Source organism: Mastigoproctus giganteus, chromosome 9, assembly GCF_048544385.1.
Source record: "Mastigoproctus giganteus isolate SK-2022 chromosome 9, ASM4854438v1, whole genome shotgun sequence".
In the NCBI taxonomy this organism is placed as follows: domain Eukaryota; kingdom Metazoa; phylum Arthropoda; class Arachnida; order Uropygi; family Thelyphonidae; genus Mastigoproctus; species Mastigoproctus giganteus.
In genome coordinates this window covers 6,695,740-6,717,677 of record NC_143583.1, presented here as the reverse complement: position 1 = coordinate 6,717,677, position 21,938 = coordinate 6,695,740, and the positions used below count along the sequence as shown (strand labels likewise).

Here is a 21,938-nt window from a genome sequence, read left to right as displayed (position 1 = left end):
ATTGCAAGGAAGGTTCACGGTGCCCTATCGATGATCTATCGAACATTTTCTAGTAGAGATAAAAAAAAGTAAATTGCAGTCATTATCAATCTACTGCAGGATGGAAGTCTCCTCAACGATCCATTTTGAGGGAAATGGGTCGTAAACTGCCACGTTGGTCCAGTGCGGGTTGGAAGATGGACTGTATTTAGCAGTCAGGGGCTTGAACCCCGGTCTATTAAAGAGCGTGTGCTGCTGCACTCCCGATCCTGACTACTCGGCTACGGAGGCAGCTGCAGTGAGTACGTCATACTCCTATTGTATGACCCAATTTGGAATATTGTGTTTAAGTGTGGAGACCCCACCTAAAAATGATATCGAGCTTCTTGAAAGGGGGCAGAGATGGGCAATTCTCTTAGTGAGATCGGCACAAGGACATCCTTATAAGGAAAGACTTCGAATATGTGGGTTGCACAGCTTGGAAACTAGGCACCTTGGAGGTGACTTGATTGAGGTGTTTAAGGCTATGAGAGGGAATAGTAAAATGAATGAAGATGAAATTTTCACGGTTATAATGATTCTAGAACTAGAGGCCATGAATTCAAGTTACAGGCGGGGGGGGTAGATGTTTAGACTGGATTACAGGAAGTTTTATTTTACCAGAATAAGTTACCTATATGGGTGGTTGAGGCTGACAGTTTGGGGAACTTCAAAGGTCAACTGGATAGTTACCTACAGGAGGAGAGAAATGCATAGGTCGTCTATTTCCTTTTATTTTATTATTATTTATTAATAATTAATTAAATTAAATTTTATTATTATTTATTTATTATTATAATTTTTTTTTTTTTTTGGCTGGTAGCATAATCTAGGATGTAATCTACTATTACATCCTAGAGCCATTATGTGCTGTGTGATTTATACGAATCAGCGTGTTAAGCTCCAGAACAACTAAGAGGCATTGTATATTGTCTGTAAAGTGCTTGTTTTCTCTAGTCTATTTGCCTTTCGTACGTCAAAAACACCGGCTCGGGCGAAAAAGACACGCAACCCTCTCCTGAGACTAACTAACTCAGCCACTTTGTGAAAAAGCCAAAATATTCCTTGCGTCATTGATGGGATTCGAATCCGGGCGTTTTCCATCCAGTGTGCGGAAGACTTGGATGAAAGGGAGACTTCCAAATCAACCCCCTAAAATCAGCACAAATAACTTACTCTCTAAAGGGCAGCCCAACAACGTTGGAGCCTGTGCTTAACGGCTCCTCAGTTCCAAGTGTTCAAACACACAAAGATCTGGGGGTCGTCTTCGACTCCAAACTATCTTTCAACGATCACATAAACCTCATACAGTCGAGGCTGAACTCATTACGCTGGGTCGCCAAACAACAGCTGCTCCACACCACCGACCCACAACTGGTAAAAAGATACATTGTATCAATCCTTTACCCGACAATACTGTATGCTTCAGAGATATGGGCCTCGGCCGCCGAATCCAACATCAAAAGAATATTCTCTGCCGAATTCTGGCTTCTAAAATGGGCCAACAGCAAACTCCACCTTCCCCCAGCTCTCAGATCAACGCAGTTAGCAGAAGCTCTTCAACTACGCAGGCTCCGGTCCTACATCGCAGAAAGAAGGCTGCTGTTCACCATCAAGATGGCCACCGGTAAAATTACAGAGCCGAACTTCTGGGATCACTGCTCTTGGCGCATTCCTCCCCCTTATCTCCGGTCTTCAGCACAGCTGCTAGCAAACCGTAACCGGCTAGTACTAACCGACAGATTCCTGCCAAAGCAAATGCTGCCCTCACTGCAAGCCATCGACGGGGACCTCCAAGAAGTGGTCAATAATAAAAAATACAGGAAGGGTATCCTCGTCGAACTGAAAATGTAAAACTGTGCTTTGTTAGTAATCTGATTTATCTTTTTTTCTCATGTGTATCTCTTTTGTAAATATGTTTTGTTAACCCCTGGCACCACCATGCCGTGACGGGACTAATTGTGTCTATCATTGCTGCAATTAAAGATTCTATTCTATTCTATTCTATTCCTCTTTATACACCCCATTCACATGGGTAGATAAGGTTGTTCTCGGGTAATTTGACAATTTATTATTATTATTTAGCTCAGAACAAAAATACTGCTATTTTCTATGCGATGTCTTCTTCTCAGCTTGGCCACCTCGTAATCTGCTAATTCTGTGAACGGGGTCACAAGTTTCCTCTGTAATATAATCACGTGTGAAATTTTAGTGAGTTCATAGTTTGTAATATCTGTAGCCAGCACTGTTGCAGTGAGAACGTTCAAGGAGCGGTTTGGATTTCATCATTACAGTATCTTCTTTTTGTGGATTAAAGGAGATAATAAAGAGAAGTTTCCTAATCCACACACATGAGATTTCTCATTTTTAGCTTTTGCAGAGAGAAAAATCACCTGAGAAGTATATTTCTTTTATGCTTCAATTTTACCTTACCTTGTTCCTTTTGGAAACGTTCTTTATTAAGAATAACGTTTTCTTAATAGTTTAGCATCAAGAACTGTGAAACTCAATACGCATTTTAACATCAACAAATACGAATTGAACTGAATCACGAGATTTATTGTTTGTTATTTGGTTTTTAAGAGCATTAGCAACCAAGGCCATATTGCTCCGGGAATATACGGTGGTCATTCCCTGACCTTTCCGTATCCTCCGTGTTTGGTGGTGACGGGCTCGAACCCCGGTCTGATCAAGAAGCGTGTGCTACGCACTGCTGCTCCTTCCCACATGGCTACGGAGGCGCCCCGAGATTTATTATAAGTGACACTTGCCGAAAGCCGGGATCGAACTAGGGAATTTTATATCTCCAGTCTAACATTCGCCCAGGTGAGCTATTTCTGCTTTCTGCTTCGGTTTCTATTTCAACTAATTAGTTTTTTGGGAACCGAAGAATATTAATTATCTTTCTGTAAGGAGAGGAAAATTAATTTCTTCGCAGTTTCCATTTGATGAAAATATTTTAATGTGAACTACAAACCTTGATATTTGACATAATGCGGTTAAGTTGGGTAGCTGTAGAGGTAAGGCCCACATAGAGCAAGGCTTCGTAACTGTTCTTAAAAGTTGTTTCGAAGAATTCGAACGTGAAAGGCCGCAGAATTAGGATTTGAAAACGAACGCCCGTTTTGGAATTCATGTTTGGACAATTAGCGTCATCAACCAAAAATACTGACGGGTTTAAATTACGTAAGCAGTTTCTACTTCAAACGGAAATGACTGTATGATGTAGTTCCGCGGATCGCAGATAATGGCAGCTGCGTAATGCCGTAGGTGGTGTGTGTGTGTAACGTGCTTCTCAATTGTCAGTTGGAAAAGGCAAAGGTTGACAGGTGCTCAAGAACAATAACATACTTATCGATAAGCAAGAAACAGTCACCATCTGTTTTGTCAAGGTAGACGCAGATATAAACGATAGATAAATGCCTAAAAGACAAAATTTTACAATTTCTTACTGTACTGGAAGAAGAATTCATAATTCTTTTTTAACTTTTTAATTTTGGGGCAGAATGCTGAATCGGTTTGTAGATGGATTGCATAACGGAAATTCAAAATAAAAAAGAATTCGAATTAGCATGTGACAAATCGGTGTCAACAATCTCTCTTACCACGGAGTAACTTAACAGTGTTTAAATTTAACATTTTCATTCATTGCACTAATGTAAATCTTAACATAGTAAATTGAAGTGTCCAAGAATTAGGGTACAACCATAAATTCTGAGGCATCAAAAAATATGTATTCGATGGAAGTAGTAGTAGAAATAGTAGAATTAGCAGTGGCAAATGAGGCAAGAAAGCAAGCTCATATAGAATCAGTCAAAATAAAAAAAAATAAAAAAAAAAGATGCGGCCGAACCATGGCTTTGCACAAGGGGGTGATCACCTCCTTATCCCTCTTTGCAAAATGTTTGTATATCATGTATGAAATCCCATGAACTGTCCTGTTAGCCTGTCCAAACTAATCAGAGAACTTCTTACCAGACTGAACAATTACCCCAGGTTCTCTTCATTTTCCACTAACCTGAGTGTAGTACTACACAGTTGAAAAGTTACTCTGGGACTGCTACCCATATGCAGTACCTTGTATTGTCATTGTTAAACTTCAACTGCCAATTTTCAGCCCATCGACCTCATTTTCCTAGATCTTGTTGCAGTATTTCACTCTGATTACTGTCGTTAACTACGCTGTCAACCTTTGTATCATCTGCAAACTTAGACATTAAGCCTGGTATATATTCATTAAAATCATTGTTGTTGTTGTTGTTGTTTGGTTTTTAGGAGCATTAGCAACTAAGGCCATATTGCTCCGGGAATATGCGGTGGTCATTCCCTGATCTTTCCGCATCAGCCATATATTTGGTGATGACGGGCTCGAACCCCGGTCTAATCAAGAAGCCTGTGCTACGTACTGCTGCTCCTCCCCACCTGGCTACGGAGGCACCTATCAAAATCATTAATAAATACTGAAAACAACAATGGGCCCATCGCAGAACCTTGGGGGAAATTTCATTAATAACATTAGTCTGATAATAACTAATAACATTAATAATTTATAACTACTGTCTGTCTTCTTCTTCTTCTTCCACTTAACCATCCCTTAATGCCACCTTGCCCCAATTTGTAGGCAGTTTTTTGTGTGCCACCGTATCAAAAGCCTTCCTGAATTATTTTGGGCATCCAATTCCTTAGTCACTACACCAGAGTAACGTATCAAATTGGTTAGGTAGACAAGATCGCACTGAACAAATCCAAACTATGACTGCAGTATAATTGCTTTCCTCTGCAGATTCTGTATTACTTCTTTAACCAGTGAAGCTATTATTTTCGATGGAACAGACGTTAAGCTAACATTACTCATGTCGCCTTCTCATCTCCCTTTATGAATAGGGAATACATTCTCACATCTCCAGTTCATAACGACCTCCCCTGAAACAAGGATGCTCTCATAATTATGGCTAACGGGTTGCTTAACTCATTTTCTACCTCCCTTAATATAATTTCATATATTCCATCAACCCCAGGCTTCTTTTTTATGTTCAGCTTCAACAATCTCTTCCACTTTCCTTTCAGTGATTACGGTCATTTAGTTCCCCGTTAGAGTCTCATAAACTTCTGGTATCCTGAAGAATTCCTCATAATATGTGAATGTAGATGCAAAATACCTCAATTTGTCAGCAACCTGAGCAGGGTCACCACCTGTTAATCCATTGACACCAAGTGACCCAATGTAATTCAATCCTTTCCTTCTACTGTTAATATAAGCATAGAAGTCTTTGCTGCTTTTCTTTGCATTCTTTGCCAGAGACTTCTCATGATCTGTCTTAGCTTGCCTAACCTCCTTTCTGACACTTGATGACAGGCTCATTTGCATATGTTATAGGTTTCTGTATCACCTGATAATTTACATGCATCATTTTCTTTTTATATGCACTTTCTTTTCTGCCAAGCGTTCCAATAGTTCATCTGACATCCTTTTAGGTCTGAGCCTTGAACAAAATTTGATGTTGGTAACATCATTAGTTGGCCCGCTGCATAGAATTTAAAAACTCTCTGAAACTACTGTATTTACCCTTATGAAAGCAAAAGCCTTTTCCTTTACCCTTGACATAGTTGTCTTTAATTAAATGTCGTATTAATACCCTGTGATTGCTGCCGCCCAGTGGGTCTTTTGCCTGCATTTTCTCAATGCATGAAGAATTATTGCTGATAACCAGATCAAGAGAATTGCTCTCTTGTTGCGACTTTGAATGCTGTTATATAAAACAGTCATCCAAGAAATTTACAGAAGTCTTGTCAGTGTGCTAGTGACCAAACTACAAATCCCAGTGAAAAAAGGGGAAAGTTAAAATCCTCCATTAAAATGCATTCTGATTCACTAGCCCACTCTACTTTTCTGTAAAGCTGTTTCGTATACTCATCACAGTCATCAGGCCTATTACACACTTTTATTCTCAATTTTGTTTCTGCAGTGCTTATTTCACAATGCACATTACAATGTTTAGTCACGAAACTGACTAAACATTGTACTGGTCACCCATGTTGACCGGATGCACTCTATTTCATTTAATATTTCTTAACTAAGAGCATAACCCCATCCATGCCTCCCGTCCTGTTTGCCCTTGTTGTATACATTGTACTCCCTATATTCTAGTTCAGCATCTTATGTGTGAGTACACCACGTATCCGCTATTTCTACAATGTCTGCATTAGAAGACGTAATGAGTATTTCAAATTAATTAAATTTATTTACAATACTCCTAGAATTAGTGTAAGTGCAAGTTGCATGCACATGTTCCTACTCTTAGTTACCGTAACACAGCCCATGTGTTTACTGGTTTGATGATAACCCAATTCAGAGCCTGTAATCCCCAACATCTTGTTTTCCACGCTGCTACATTTTCCAATAGAATCACTGCAAGAATTGCTTTCAACTCTTCCTGCGATTCTGATTAATCTGTTAATCTGCGTATCCCTAAGCTAGAAGTTTTCAGACCCACCTATCACTGCTTCGATAGCATCAGGCAATATTCTTGCTCTCCTATTCAAGCGTTTCCCATCAGCGTAAAAATAGTCTCTAGACCACTCTGAGAATAATTCTATCCCGTGAGCCGTGCACATTTTCCGCAGGGCCTAATTGATTGACAAGGTACTCAACACGTACTCTCACCTATCGTGTCTGGGCAGAATTGCCGACACTTTCAAATTCAATCATAACTCCCGACTTTTTCCCAACGTTGAGTAGGAGATCAGAGGAATGTACTTTTCTTCTAATCTCCTACTCTCAATATCATTAATGCTATACAACAGGAGTGGCATACTTAATTTGTGATGTGATCTACTTTTTTCCTTCAAAATGTGCCGCGATCTACCATCTCAAAAATTACATTGCACAAGGTGCCCAAATCGAGGGATGATTGTATATTTAAAAATCGTCGTGATCGACCGAAATTAAATCCGCCATCGACTCGTTGGCTACCCCTGCTATACAACAATATCGCCTTTTGTGCCCTACAACGTCATATACTTTTGCCCCTGGCAGACACCCTATTCTTTATTATTTTTTTTTTTCTTCTCCTCCTTGCATTCTGTTTGGAGTCAGCCACTCCACACTTACTTTTATTTTATATATATATATATATATTTTTTTATTATTATTTTAATTATTATTTTTATTTTTTTTCTCCAAATTTATTTTATTTTATTTTATTTATTTTTATTATTTTTTTAATTTTTTTAATTTAATTTTATTTATTATTTATTTTTATTTTTGTTTTTTTTTTTTGTCTGTCCCTCTGGGATGGGCCCCCCAGAGGATTTTGAACTACCTGCTGGCAACATCATGTGAGTCAGAGTCTCTTTTGAGACAGTACGTGCATTACATTACTGGGACTGGCCCACCTTCCTGTGCTGTAGACGAGTACCCAGAATCATCTCTCCAGGTGATTGATGCTTTTGGGTAGCCAAGTGGCCAGGCACAACAACAGAACACACACATGATACACACAAACCTACGTCACACACATATCTGGCCCATTTGTAGTGATACTGTTTTTCACAGAGATACGAGGCGGAGTTCAACAGATGTTCTAGGTGCCCTTTACAAAAACACATGTCCATACCTTATTCCTATTACACCTATCCTTCTTGCACAAATTATTTACAGTGTCCCTGAGAATAGAGTGAGTCACTGACAATAATCTCCTCTTTTGCGACCTGAGATTTCGGCCTTGTAGATTGGCGCTGTGTTGCCGGATACCCAAGTGTGAGTTTTGGCGTTGATTTGGGCAGCTGAGAGTTTGAAAGGCCCTCCATTTTAATTCCTTCGAGGGCATCTCCCATACTCTTCAAACTCTCATAAACGTCAATCAGAAAGCTGAGCTGGCGCCACACATCCTGTGCACCGAATACACATAACGACATCCTCCTTGGCTGTATCATGTCCTGTTCCAGAACGATCGATGAACATTGCTTAAATTGCACATATTGTTAGACCATAATCCGTTGCGGAATCACCTCTTCAATTTTCCTCCGAGCAACAGCACACCCGCTACTTTGTGCCTGTTTCTTAGCTGGTCTAATCGGAGACATGATTTCCTTTCAAATACAATTCGGTAATTTACTATGAACTACCATGATGCTACGCACTAATGTGTTCGATCAATGAATATTTTAATTGATTATTTCACAATACTAAACTAAGCTAAGAGATTCTAAATGCAGTGATAGACACTACGCTGTCAAGTTCAAGGTAAACGTTATGTTATCCCGTTACGATCGCAGTTTTAATTAGTTATACCCTTTCTAAAATGCAAAATTTCTTAACTAAAAAGAAACAAATATATGGTAAACAAGTGATTGGAAATTTCTATCTACTTATTTATCACAATTAAAACCGTACTGTTCCATTACACTACTAGTCATGTGCTACTATATTTCAGTTACTTCAACCAGCCGTCATGCATAGTGCAGTTGGTAGGATCACCGTCCTCCCCCACTGAGTGGAAACACCTTGAGTTCGAGTCCCGTCACTGATGAGAAGAATTTTTGTGGATCTATTTCACAACGTGGCTGAATTAATTGGTTTCAGGAGAGGATAGCATGGGTTTTTCCTCTGGGGAAACTCTGATTTTTCGTCCAGCAAACAGAAAATTGGCCATAAGAAAACATGCAATTTACAGTCAGTATACACAGAGCAACATGATGTTCCTAAAACCCCACTTACAACAGATTCAATTCAATTAATTCTTTTTTGAAGAGGATTTTTAGAAAACCTTAACTATTTGAAAAGAAACATACCTTTTCTGATATTAATATATAAGGAGCTGGTCCTAAGAAATAAACCGAAGGCTACCAACCTTGATGAGGATTCCTTTCTGATTTCGCAATAATTATCTTTCCACGTGTGCCACGATCTCATTAGTTTTTGGAATTTGCTGTGTTTTTTTTTTTAACAAATGAGTAAGGAGTCTTTGAATTTAATTTGAACTGAGAAGACTATAAGGATATGAACTACTGTCTCTTTGTAGTGACTTTCTTGTCATTGCATTGTTGGAATATTTAAATGAATCGAATATCAAATGCCGCTTGTATCAGCATTATATTTTTCTGATCCTTTGTCTAAGTGTAAAATGCGTTTGTATATTATTGTTTGTATATTTGTATATTTGTATATTAATTTGTATAAAATGCGTTTGTATATTGTACATCAGGGATACGACAGGTTAGATAGCAAATGGTGACTATTGAAATGATTTTTTCTAATATAAGGAACTGTTAGAAGAAAAATTGCATTTTATTGCTGGATTGGATTATTCCACTTTAAAATTACCATACTGGGTGGAAAAGGCTCGTTCGAATCCCATCAATGACGCGAGGAACTTTTACAGGACTTTGTCACACTGGCCGAGTTAATCGGTCTCTGGTGTGGTTGGCTATCGTGCCAAAGCCATGAGGCATTAGTGTTTATAAATTGCGTGCGTTCTACTCTCCCAAAACGGAAAAACTTAATTTCCGGGTGAAAAAAAAACCCATGCAGTCCTTTGGGAACTAATTCAGCTACGACAAGAAATACATATAAAAGTTCCTCCCCTCAATGTAACTGAAACTCGCGCCTTTTCCACACGATTTGGAAAAACCTCGAATATTGTTACTATGTCATCTACGTGGGCCCTTTTTTCTCAATTAAATGTACATCAAAAAGTACTGCTTCACTAAAAACTTAAAAAAAGATTTCTTTGTTTGTTTTGTTTTTTGTACAAAAACAACTGAACGAAAGGGGCGTAATATATTATGCCAGTAAACTGAATGTATCTTTGTTCGGCGCACCTAATAGGCTGGATGAAAAACTTCGGTTTAAGAGGGTGGGGACAAACAGCAAATTTTTACTAGATAGCAAATATTTTGTGTGTTTGAAACCGTTCGAAAGCAGAGAGGATTAGAGCACCTGTGAGCACTTGTATTATGATGAGAGCATCCTTAGAGTCAGGGGAAGTCCCCATGGACTGGAGATGTGCAAATGTATCCCAAATTGATAAAAGAGGTTCAAATGGTAACAAATAATTATAGACATGTTAATTTAACTTCTGTTCCAGGGAAATAATGGAATCACTGGTTGAAGAGGTAATACAGGATCACCTAGATGAGACAGCAGCAATACTTCGGACACACCAATTTAATTGGATACTACAATGGGGTCACAAAGGAACTGGATACAAAAACTAATTTGGATATCATATACTTGGATGTCAGGAAAGCTTTTTATACTGTTGCACACCGAAGACTGCTGTACAAATTGGAGCTGTATGGTATTAAGGGAAAGTTACTGCAAAGGATAAAGGGATGTTGAGTAGGAGACGGCAAAGAGTGGTAATAAATGGACACTACTCTACGTGGACTAATGTTATTAGCGAAATTCCCCGGAGTTCGTTGTTGGGCCCATTGTTGTTTTGTGTATTTATCAATGATATCGATGAAGATATATCAGGTTTAACATCCAAGTTTGCAAATGATACAGAGGTTGGCAGGGTTGTTAATGACTCTAAAGACAGTATGCTACTGCAACAGGATCTGGAAAAGAAAGTTAGGCAGATGACAACTGAAGTTTAACATTGACAAATGCAATGTACTTCATATAGGTTGCAGTAACCCGAAAGAAACGTACCAACTCTATGGTACTACACCCAGGGAGGTGGAGAATTGAAAAGACGTGGAGGTAATTGTGCAGTCAGATATGAAGTTCTCTGACAGTGCAGACGGGCTGCCAGAGCAGGTCATGGAGTTTTGTCAATGATATATAGGAGGTTTGCTAGCAGAGACAAGGAAGTGATTATCCCCTTGCATAAGGCCACATCTAGAGTACTGTATACAGGTCTGGAGGCCTAATTTTTGGAAAGATGTAGAGTTTCTAGAACTAGTACAGAGAAAGGCAACAAGATTAGTGAGAGGAATAAAGGGGTGCGCTTGCTTATGAAGAATGGCTTAAGTTCTGCAAGATGCAGCATCTGGAGACTAGACACCTGAGAGGCTATCTGATTCAGGTGTATAAGGCCTTCAATGGTTTGAGCAGGCCCAATGCTAACGGGATATTTCTGCTTAAGAACCTGAGGGAACACATATTCAAATTGAGGAAAGACAGTTGTAGAAAAGATGTGCGGAAGTTTGCGTTTACCCAATGGCTAGTTCATTGCTGGATCAGACTTCCTTCTGTTGTTGTGGAAGTTGATAGCGTAAATAAATTTAAGGCTGAACTAAAACATTTGGAGTGACCGTGACCGGATGGGTGAAATTGGAAGGGTTTTTTTTTTTTTTTTTTTTTGGCTGATGCTGAATAATTTTGCATTCTTGCATCAATCATATGCCTCAACTAATGCTAATGCTAATTATAGTACTGCGATTAATCATAGTTCTTAGAAATGACGTTTGTGGGAATTTTTCATATGAAGTAGCACTCTGTGTTAGTTGGTTGGTACGTTGTTTTATGACAGAAGGGCTACTAAGGCCATATTGTGCCTGGGTACCCTCTGTTATGAATCATTTAAATTCGTTTCGCACGTGCCTCGAGTGACCGGGTTTCAAGCCCGTGACTGCTGAATACGTTGCTGTTTCTTGTATTCTAGGTATCTTGTAAACTCCTCTGACCGTTTGGTCGTCCCGGAGTATAAACAGAAAAAAAATTATTATTATTATTATTATTGTAGGGTTTTAGGCCATCAGCAACTTAGAGTATATTGCTCCGTATATAATATTTCTGTGAATTGCGTGTGTTCTGTGGTGATTTGCTATTTTCTGAACCAAAAACCAGAGTTTCCCGGATAAAATAACATGATACGCTCTCCTGAGACCGACTAACTCAACCACTTTGTGAAAAAGATCCATAAAAATTATTTGTTCATTGACGGAATTCGAACTCAGATGTTTTACACCCGGTCTGTATATGACAGGGATTATACCAGCTATGCTACCACAAAGGTTTGTTTATGTTAAGATGTAGGCTTTTAATTTCTTTGAGATAAGAGTGAAGGATTTTAAGTCACAATTATCGCTTAATCAGTGCATGTCTTTCTATAAGGCGTTGCAAAAAAAAAAGCAACAGAACAAAACTCTTTTATGTCAACTTCACTTTTAATATTACACAGGAATAAAAACTGTAAACTGTCCACTCATGAGCGGGATGCTGTTCACTGGCATGTGCCTTTAAAAGGTGTTGGATATCCATTGGAATCGAGGCACTGAAGATTGTCTGCACACCGAGGTGGACCATGAGTTCTGGAACACTCCTCACCAGCACACTATACCAATGAAAACACGAACATTAACATAATGCAAGACATCAGTATAAAACTTACCTACCCCATAACAAACAGCAAAATCGTCACAAACAAATCCAACTACACTGTGCTGCCATTTTATTAGGCACACCCCTGCTGTGCACACAAATGGTTTGTCCCACAACGTTCAAGTCACATGACCACAGTTGTGGATATAAATGCAGCAGAACAACCTTTCTAGTATCAGTTAAGCGTAGCAAGAATGGGGAAAATGAGTGATCTAACGGACTTCGAACGCGGCATAATAGTAGGTGCAAGACCTACTGGACAAAGCATCTCTGAAATGGCAGTTCTGCAGAACTTTTCACTCACCACAGTTTCAAGGGTGTATCGAGAATGGTGCAACGAACAGAAAGCATCCTCTCTTCATGGAAGAAAATCGCTTGTTGATGAGGGCAGTCATAGGAGGATGGCTAGAATTGTACAGACAAACAGACGGGCCGCTATGTCGCACATCACGTCAGAATACACCTCTGACCTTGGTGCGCAGAACAAAATATCGCAACGGACAACTAGTCGCACTTTGTCGCGAATGGGCTACAACAGCCGACGGTCACATCGCGTACCTTTGTTATCAACGAAGAACAAGAGAGCACGCCTCTTGTGGGCACAGCAACATAAGCACAGGACTATGAGAGGATTGGAAAACAGTTTCTTGGTCTGACGAGTCGAAGTTCCTGGTGCATCATGTTGATGGAAGGCTAAGAATTTGAGGAAAACAACATGAATCCATGGACTCATCATGTCTGACGACTACTGTGCAAGGTGGTGGGGGCAGTGTTATGGTGGTGTGGGGAATGTTTTCTTGGCACACACGATGGGTCCATTTATACCCATAGATTCATGTCTGAATGCCACATCGTACCTAAAAATCGTTGCTGACCAAGTGCATCCGTTGTTGACAGTTTATCCTCAGTCAGGTGGTTACTTCCAGCAGGATAATGCGCCTGTGCACAAAGCCCCAATCACTATGGAATGGTTCCAGGAACATGACAATAATTTTTCTTTGCTGCAGTGGCCCACTGAGTCCTCTGATCTCTATCCTATTGAACATCTTTACGATGAGCTGGAAAGGGCTGTTCGCTGCAGGCCTATACCTCCGTCGAATCTCAAGGAACTGCGTGACACACTCATGTCTGCATGGTATTCCATTCCTGCACAACGTTTTCAGCATCTTGTTCAATCCATGCCTAGACGAATTCAGACTATTTTGAAGGCTAAAGGAGGCTCAACACGCTAATAGGTAGGTGTGCATAATAAAGTGGCAGCACAGTGTATATAGAACAATTGATGGGAGCTTACCTTCTTACAGTGCTCACAGCAGTTACATCGGTCCATGTACGATCCGCACTTGCAGTCGTTCTTCGGACAGTCGTCTTGATTACATGTGGCACAGTTTTGAGGTCTGGTGCACAAGACACTGCAAAATAAAATAAAATAAAATAAAGCGGATTGATATAGGTTCCCACTGCGAATCATTGCGTAGATAACTTCCAGAAGTATTGTAGTTGGTTTGCTTTAAGAACACATGATTTCATCATAATGATTTGCCCATTGAAGGATACCAGTAGCATTAAAATGAATTTTGATTTTTTTTTCTCCGAATGAAAAATTTAGTTTTATCAGTTCAATCGGCTGCATCGAAGCCGGCCTCTATCCAAATAAAGTATGACAATTTCTTGATTGCACTCGATACTAAAATTATGGGTTTGTAGTGTTACTGATCGTTAGCAGGGTTGAGGCTCTTTGAGTTTAGGCAGTAATTCTTGATAAAAAGTGAGTTGCGAACCTTGGGGAGTTGCCTGACAACTGCTGTGGCAGACGGAAAATTGATAGCTTTTATAAGCTGATATCTGTTTTTTTTTTTTTTTTTTTCAAATATATCCATTGATATCATTTTCAACATGACCTCTATATGACGGAATAGCCGGCGAGTGTCGCACAGTGGTTATAATCCCGTCCTCCGCACACCGGGTGGAAAACGTTCAGGTTGGTTGTTGTTGTAGAGTTTTGGTGACTGAACAACTAAGGCCATATTGCTCCGTGCATATTGTCTGTAAATTGCGTGTGTTTTGAGGTCGATTTTTTGTTTGCTGGACGAAAATCGAGAGCTTCTGGAAGATAAAACCATGCTACCCTCGCCTGGGACCGACTAACTCAGTCAAATTTTGCAAAAGGCCCAGGAAATTTCCTTCCGTCATTGAAGGGACTCGATGACGGGAGGAATTTTTATGGGCCTTTTGCATGACAGCTCATATGGTAGGACGCGATCCCACCAACTGTGCTACTCACGAGGGCCGTTCAGGTTGGAATCCCGAACTTTTATGGGCTTTATTCATTCCATGGCTGAGTTTGTCGGTGTCAGGGGTGGGCAGGAAGGATTTTCCCCTCCAAAACTGGATTTTTCTTCGAGGAAAAACAGGCAAATCGTCCAGCGACACACGAAATTTATGGACACACGAGTTAGTTCTCGGGTAGCTCCAATATAACACTTAACTTTCTGTAGGGAGAAAATCCCTGAAAGCAATACGCTGCCCACAGATCACAAATATCAAGTTTAAATCCCACGTGCATAGCTAGAACTACTATTAATGTAAATCTAACAGGAAGGTTTCCTTTTTCCGTTTCAAAAGGTAAAACTTCTATCTCATACACGGTCCTCTCTACTGGGGGCGTCTAAGTTTTCTAAAGAAAAGCTTTGTAAAAATATTTCAAAGCAAAACGTATTTTATCGAGGCATCCGTGTCTTTTTATTTTAATATCGTTAATTATATCATTAGATGATGGATTTATACTTATCTTTAAACTTTCATCAAATATCTGAAAGTGGTATCTAAGATTCTGAAATCAGTATGCAGCAGTAGCGGATTAAGATCGGTTGAGGGCCCGGGCGCAGAAGAAAATATTGGGCCCCTTAAAAAAAAGAGAGAGACAGGGAAAATAAGAATACATGTTAACTATTTTTTTAAATAAATAAAAAATATTATGTACTATTAATGTTTTATTTCCAATAAAATTTGAATATAATATATGTATAATATAATTAATAATAGCATAATAATAATCATAAAGTTTTGAACTAATAGTTGAACATATTGGTTCAACTAATTTGTTGGGGTTTTGCGTATAAAGTTGGTGTTTTGCGTGGGCACTTCAGAAGTCGGGGCCCAGGGCGTGCGCCCGGTGCGCCCGCCTTTAAATCCGCCTCTGAACTGTATGCTACAAAAGTATACATTTATTACAATAGAATTAAAATACTGCTTCCATCCCAATAATTTTTTTCATAATAATTATTTCATATTTTTTTACCTGTTTATTCAATTATAACTTTTTTATAACATAAAATTCTTTTATGCAACAGCATTAATAACCAATTATTGGTCATTAGGAACATATTTATTGGTCCTTCTTATCTTATTATTGATCGCTGAAGGATAGCCCGATATCAGAATTAAACGAGCAAAAAAATACGATTGAGTAGGACTTTGTTATTCTCCTGAGGAGCAGTGGACGACGAACCTGAAGAGTTCACGAATAGCAAATTGGGCGAACGGTGAGGTTAATATATATTAAGTTAAGGGAAGTATTTTCAGATAAGTGGATTCACGTGCCAAAGTCTTGAGATCCCAGTCCCAATATAAATAGGATTTTAATTGAATACGTTGGTGAACCTAAAATTTATATTAAAAAAATGGTGTTGGGATCTTTCTGGTCTCTTTTACCATTAGAACAAGATTAATGATGTCAGCTGTACATCCATATCCCTGTGTAACTTGTAGCGTTATTGTTTAACTCGTAAACCTAAATAAGAACTTACCCGTAGATGCAAACAAGCAGCAGAACTGCAACCAGAGTCCACTTCATGGTTAGTTTTCTTCAGGCTGGAGAGAGAGAGAGAGAGACAGAGAACGATAAACAGACTGTTAAGAATAAGCAATAACACGCTTGTTTATATAAAGAAATAAATATCCATAATGTTATCTAACTCCACTTTTAAAGGCCTACCAGTGAAGCGCGCATGTGCAAAGCAATCTGCACAGTCCCCACACTATGCGGAAGCCCCCTCCCCATTCTATAAATATTTTCTAAATGTATTTCATCGACATCACGTGATATTCACTGCTTGGGACATTCTAATATTTTGCAACTACCTCGCAGATAAAATGTCTCACAAGTGGAGGTTTCCGACAGCCATTTTGAACTACTTAAGTAATCTCTTACTGCATTGTCACATGATCTGTGGAACTAAAGAGGCGAACTGAAAGCATTTCACCCGCGTAAAGTTTTTAGAAGCTTTTACAGATCATATGTTTCACGGTAGTAACATCTTCCATCGCAGTTGGAGCTGTACACAGATTCTGACATCAGCGTGCGAGTCAAAATGCCCCGTCACGTGCAGGGTTGTTCATCTTCAATTGCTTCCCAATAACTCTTTGCGCAGTTCCTACTCTTCTTTTAATATTTGCATTTAAATAAATGATATTCAGTGTATATTCTTACATTAATTAAACTTTGTAAATTTCACAATACAGTATCTGTTTAATTAACTAATTGTACGATTAAATAAATGCGACGAATAAATGCATACTTTCAGAAATTCCAAGAGTGGTTCTGAAAAAAGGGAAAGAATGGACAGAAATTCACGTTTGAAGCAGCATCAAACCAATTTTAAAGACATTTCCTATTCGTAAGAATAAGTAGCCAAACACACAGAAACGTAACATCGTATGAGAATAATCTTTCGGTACGATTATGAAAAACTGATAGTTCCTATAGAAACAGATAATTCGGTCGCAATCTGCCCTTTACGTCCACAATTCAAAAACCAAAAAGCATATACGAAACAACAAGCAATGAGTCAGAACATCCTGATTGTATAATGCGATTCAACAAGCTGTCACTAAATTCTAAAGCTTGTTGGGATTCTATTCTTGCAACCACTCTTTTTCTCCTGGGCGTCCAGCAAATAATATTCAGGGTGTCCTAAATATTATTTGCACTTATTTATTTAGTTGGTTATAATACCTTAGTAGAGTTACAGATTTAATACCTACTTTGATTAACTAGTAGGGTACTAGTAGAATACAGAGTATAACAAATGTGCTATTGTTTATAGATACCCATTTAGAAATAATCGACAGAATTACTCGACACCCTTCTATGCTCGACACTTTTCTAGCCAACCAGCTGTGCAGGGGGTGAAAACAAGCTTAATAAACTGAATAATACGTAATAAAAATAAGTAACGGCCATCCCAATCATCGTGTAAACCACCGGTATGGTAAAAAGACCCTACATAACAGCCCAGCAGCAATAGGTCTCTCAGAGAACACCTATAATGAACTCCAGTAAGTCGTAATCCTGAATACCTGTAGGACAGTTAAGAATTTCTAGGCCAACAGTAACACCAGACATAACAACAACCACCCTGTGTACTTGGTAGCAATACCCGTCACGAGGTGGAACTCTCAATCAGGGAGAAATAATATAAGAGCAACAACAATAATAATAATAATTAACAGAACACGTAGAAAACATGGTGCAGCTTGCAAAGAAGCGGGACAAATATGGTGGTGTACCACAGAATAACAATGAAATGAGGAGATAGCGAGAAACTCGCACAGGTATAAGGGACATTTATAGCGGTTGTATAAAAAATATCAAAAAAGGCCACATTACAGAATACAAGGCAATATTACAAATACAAGATGCTCAAAAATATGGTCGCATCAGTATGGCGCATGATCACTTTCCAACGGTGATCACGGTTCACCGTAGTCAGGCTAAACAGGCCTGACAGCGGTGAACAATGCTCGATATAAGGGTGGCTATAAGATTCTGTGGCAACAAATCCCATTCTTCTACCAGTGCAGACTTAGCTGACGTGACAGAGAAGTTGTCTGTGGGAGTGAAATGCGACGCCCAAGGGCGCCTCACCGATGTTCAATCGGATTTAAGTCTGGTGATCGTGCTGGCCACGGAAGTTGTTGGATAGCTTCAGTTTCAAGATATTCTTTCCCCATTTGAGCTCTATGTGCTCAAGGATCTGTCATCGATACCTTTGGGCATTTACGGTATCCCTATGAAAAGCATGACGATGGGTGCGGCCGTTGATCATAATTCACCCCACACGAGAACACTGCCACCATCGTAAGTGCCCCTTTCTCTGATCTTGTAGGGATAGTACCGCATTCCTCTTTGTCTCCAGATTTAAATAACGTCTAGAATCTGTTTGTAAACTAAAACGGGACTCATCATAGAACAGAACTGCACCCCATTTGTCAGGTCTCTAAATCAAATTCATGGCACTAGTGTTGACGAGCTCTGCGGAGATTTGGGGTAAATGGGATACCAGCCACTGTCTCTCTTGCAGAGTCCACTTGAATTGAGCCTTGTTAACACAGTCTGGCTGAAAATATTTCACTTGTGGAGGCAGCAACCTCATGACACATTGATGGCAGAACATCGTAGGGTTTCGTCTTGCTGTTGGTGCCTGGTCTGTTCTGGTAAACCTCGGGCAACCTTAGCCAACTCTTCTTGTAATGGTTCCTGTCTCCTGAAACTGCTTCCATGGTGCTGAGACGACACTGCATTACACATTCAGCTAACATGGCGCCAGCGACTTCCCGGCTTCAAGTCGTCCAACGGCCCGCCATCTCAAAGGATCATCTAAACGACGATGACTTGCCATCCTGAGTGTTTTTATAGGCATGAATAATTTGCATAATGTGCGGGTGTGCAAGGTGGTAGATCGATTTCTATTGAATAATCGGAATTTGCATGCCAGGATGCTATTATATCAAATATTCGTCTTCGGCTTCACTGTTTAGAATAAAATATTCATGAAAATAATTTTGTCGAGCAGTGTATAATTTTAAATTATATTTATTTGGAGAGAGTATAGGTTCATTTTACAGTTAATCAATGCAAGTTTTTTCGGCTAGGGTATTTGGAGAAATAATCAATAGTCCAGAAGAACAAATCTAAATGTCAGGCCTTCCTGCATTAGAATGAATATGTCGTAATGTTTGTGACAAGGCTAAGATCAAATTATAGATGCACCCATGATAACTGGGATAACGCATCTGGGGTAATCAATGCAGTTTGTCTTTGTTTAAACTTAATATTTTGTTTTTTTTCTGGAGAAATTTAAGATTCTCATTCCAGATAAAGCCAAGGTCTTTATCTGGAATGAGATCTTTATATAATTTAACTTTTTGAATCTGAATGTTGTTCATCTGAATGGCTGGAAATCGTATGGATTACATTACAGCTGCGTGTATGTCTTTAATTTTTCAAAGGATGTGCAATTGTGATGAGAAACATAAACATAAATCATTCTAATGCGAGCTTTTAGAGGCGAGTGGTATTTTATACATTATTATTTTAAAAATATTTTACAGCAATACGTTTAAGTGCGCATCTATTAACTATAAATTCCGCAAACAGAAAATTAAACAAATTCCTAATTTCTCTTTGTAATCCCACTACAGTAAGCTGTTACAAAATAGACGAGAACCCAGGAAATAAACAGAGAAAAATGTATATCTTACTGACAAAAAAAAGAAAAATGTTAATTAAAATTCTAATTTCTGTCAGCTGGACGTACCTAAAAATACTCATGTATATTTTCTCATTCACAAAAAATAAGACCAGTTGTATCAGTATTTCTCCGAGAATCCACGATCTTCTCTTACTCATAAGTTTGGCAAATGTGCCTGCTATTTCGAAAGGGATGACATAAAAGGGGGTCCCAATTATTTCCTATGATCTTTACAACGCTTAATGTTCTGGGTCATAGAAAGAAAACGATTATAAAATCATCACATAAATCTTACTTCTTGAGACAGAATTCTGATTATGTGGTCAATGAAAATAATCAAGCTGAGTCAATTGGTCTTTCCGGAAGAAAGGCTTTCCGTCTTTCTTCTTTCTTTTCAAGCAACCCCCTTCCTCCCCATTACAATGGCCAAAGAATTTGGAGAAGTTTAAATATTAGTACAAAATGTATGTGATTAATGATGACATTGCAAACTTCAATGACTTCAAAGTTCAATAAAGATAAATTAAGCTTACCTGTGTAAACGTAACGCTGTACTGAAGCCTTGTGCGTCGTGGCAACTAATAGAGTCTGTGCAGTGACGTCATTGTGCCAAGGCCAGAAGGTGCTACTTCTGTTCATTGGCTGCTGCTTTATCTTCTTGGAAACAGCAAGGAAAGTGCAAAGAAATGGTTTGTTTGATTTGACATCTTAATTAAAATGTCCTCCAGATTGCCTTTACAGCGAAATGTTACTTCCTGGTGTTATGGCGTCTGTTAAACATCCGGGTAAATAAAAAAGGATGGGTGGCGTCAAGGGTGGAGGAAAATCCTTCCGTATCTTTCAGAAATGGCCTGTTGCAGCTTTATGTGTTGCAAGATCAGTCCACTCGTCTCTTAGTATCACGTGGTATTCCTTTATTTTCATGGAAGAGCTATCCGGCTCTGATTAAACAAGCATTCTCTTTCATAACCAAACTAAATACTTCAATACACGCAATATACGCACACCTGCAGCGGGATGCAATGCGACTGTGGACGAACTAGCAGCGATTGTCCGTCTGAATTGTCATCCACCACCTTCCTTCTAAACCTAGTAAAACACGTGCCAAACCCACCATTCTATCAATACAGCTGGAATTAAAAATCCCTTCTATTAATATTATTATTAAAATCAGTTTTTTGAGCCAATAAATATGGTGTGTACTCCCATACGCGGCCATTCAGCCAGGTGGGTGATCAGCCATATAGTTAATTATTTACGTTATATGTAATTTCCTAAAACAATATATATATATATATATATATATATATATATATATATATATATATATATATATATTTTTTTTTTTTTTTTTTTATACAGTCAGTACCTTTACAGTAATATTTACAAGTTTGGGTAGCCTAAGCTTTTAACAGTCCATGCAGTATGCCCAAGCAGTATAAGTCCTTGACACTCTTCAGTAGCTGCGTCTCTTTTGCTCTTCCCACAGGTAGCAGATGCACAGCTGCATCAACATGAAAGTTTTCTACAGTTCTTCCAATTTATATTATACAGTACTGTAATTTTGATTCGCAGAACTTATCTGGGTCAATGGCTAGTCCTGTTGCCTCGCCCGATTTTTGCGGAAACATGCTACTTATACGACCTAGATTATCGTCCCACTTGAAGAGGTAGCTGCGAGTCAACCTGGTTGAGTCCTACTGTCTGAGTGTCTTGACGATATCGTCGATTCTGGGTACATCGACGCGATCTGTTGTAGGTTTTGCTAATGTTTGGGTATTTTGAGCTGCAATCTGTTGTTTCCAACACATCACTTCAAAATTCGAGTAGCGTACCTATCTAGATGTAGTGTTTGTCCTGCATCCAAGTTATTCTATTAAGCCATTTAAGGAGCCAGTTATAGCCTAAATTGATAAATTTGTTGAAGTTAATTTTGGGCTCAGAGAACCAGATAATGGAGGCTGGTTATGTGAGGTGATTTGGTATTTAATGGCGCTTTCGCAGCTAAGGCCATAATGCGCCAAATCAAAATGATGGAGGCATATAACTGTGGA

The 21,938-nt window shown here is 39.0% G+C and overlaps 1 protein-coding gene across 1 annotated transcript; it reads right to left on the bottom strand.

The window, feature by feature from the left end:
- Positions 1-12,116: 12,116 nt before the first annotated feature.
- Positions 12,117-20,542, bottom strand: LOC150080043 (8.6 kDa transglutaminase substrate-like). The gene is made up of 4 exons (XM_090382051.1): positions 20,418-20,542; positions 16,159-16,222; positions 13,644-13,761; positions 12,117-12,302 (listed from the first exon to the last, which is right to left on the bottom strand). Exons 2-4 carry the CDS (start codon positions 16,203-16,205, stop codon positions 12,192-12,194), a joined length of 276 nt encoding a protein of 91 aa, XP_090238177.1. The 5' UTR covers positions 16,206-16,222; positions 20,418-20,542; the 3' UTR covers positions 12,117-12,191.
- Positions 20,543-21,938: the final 1,396 nt, after the last annotated feature.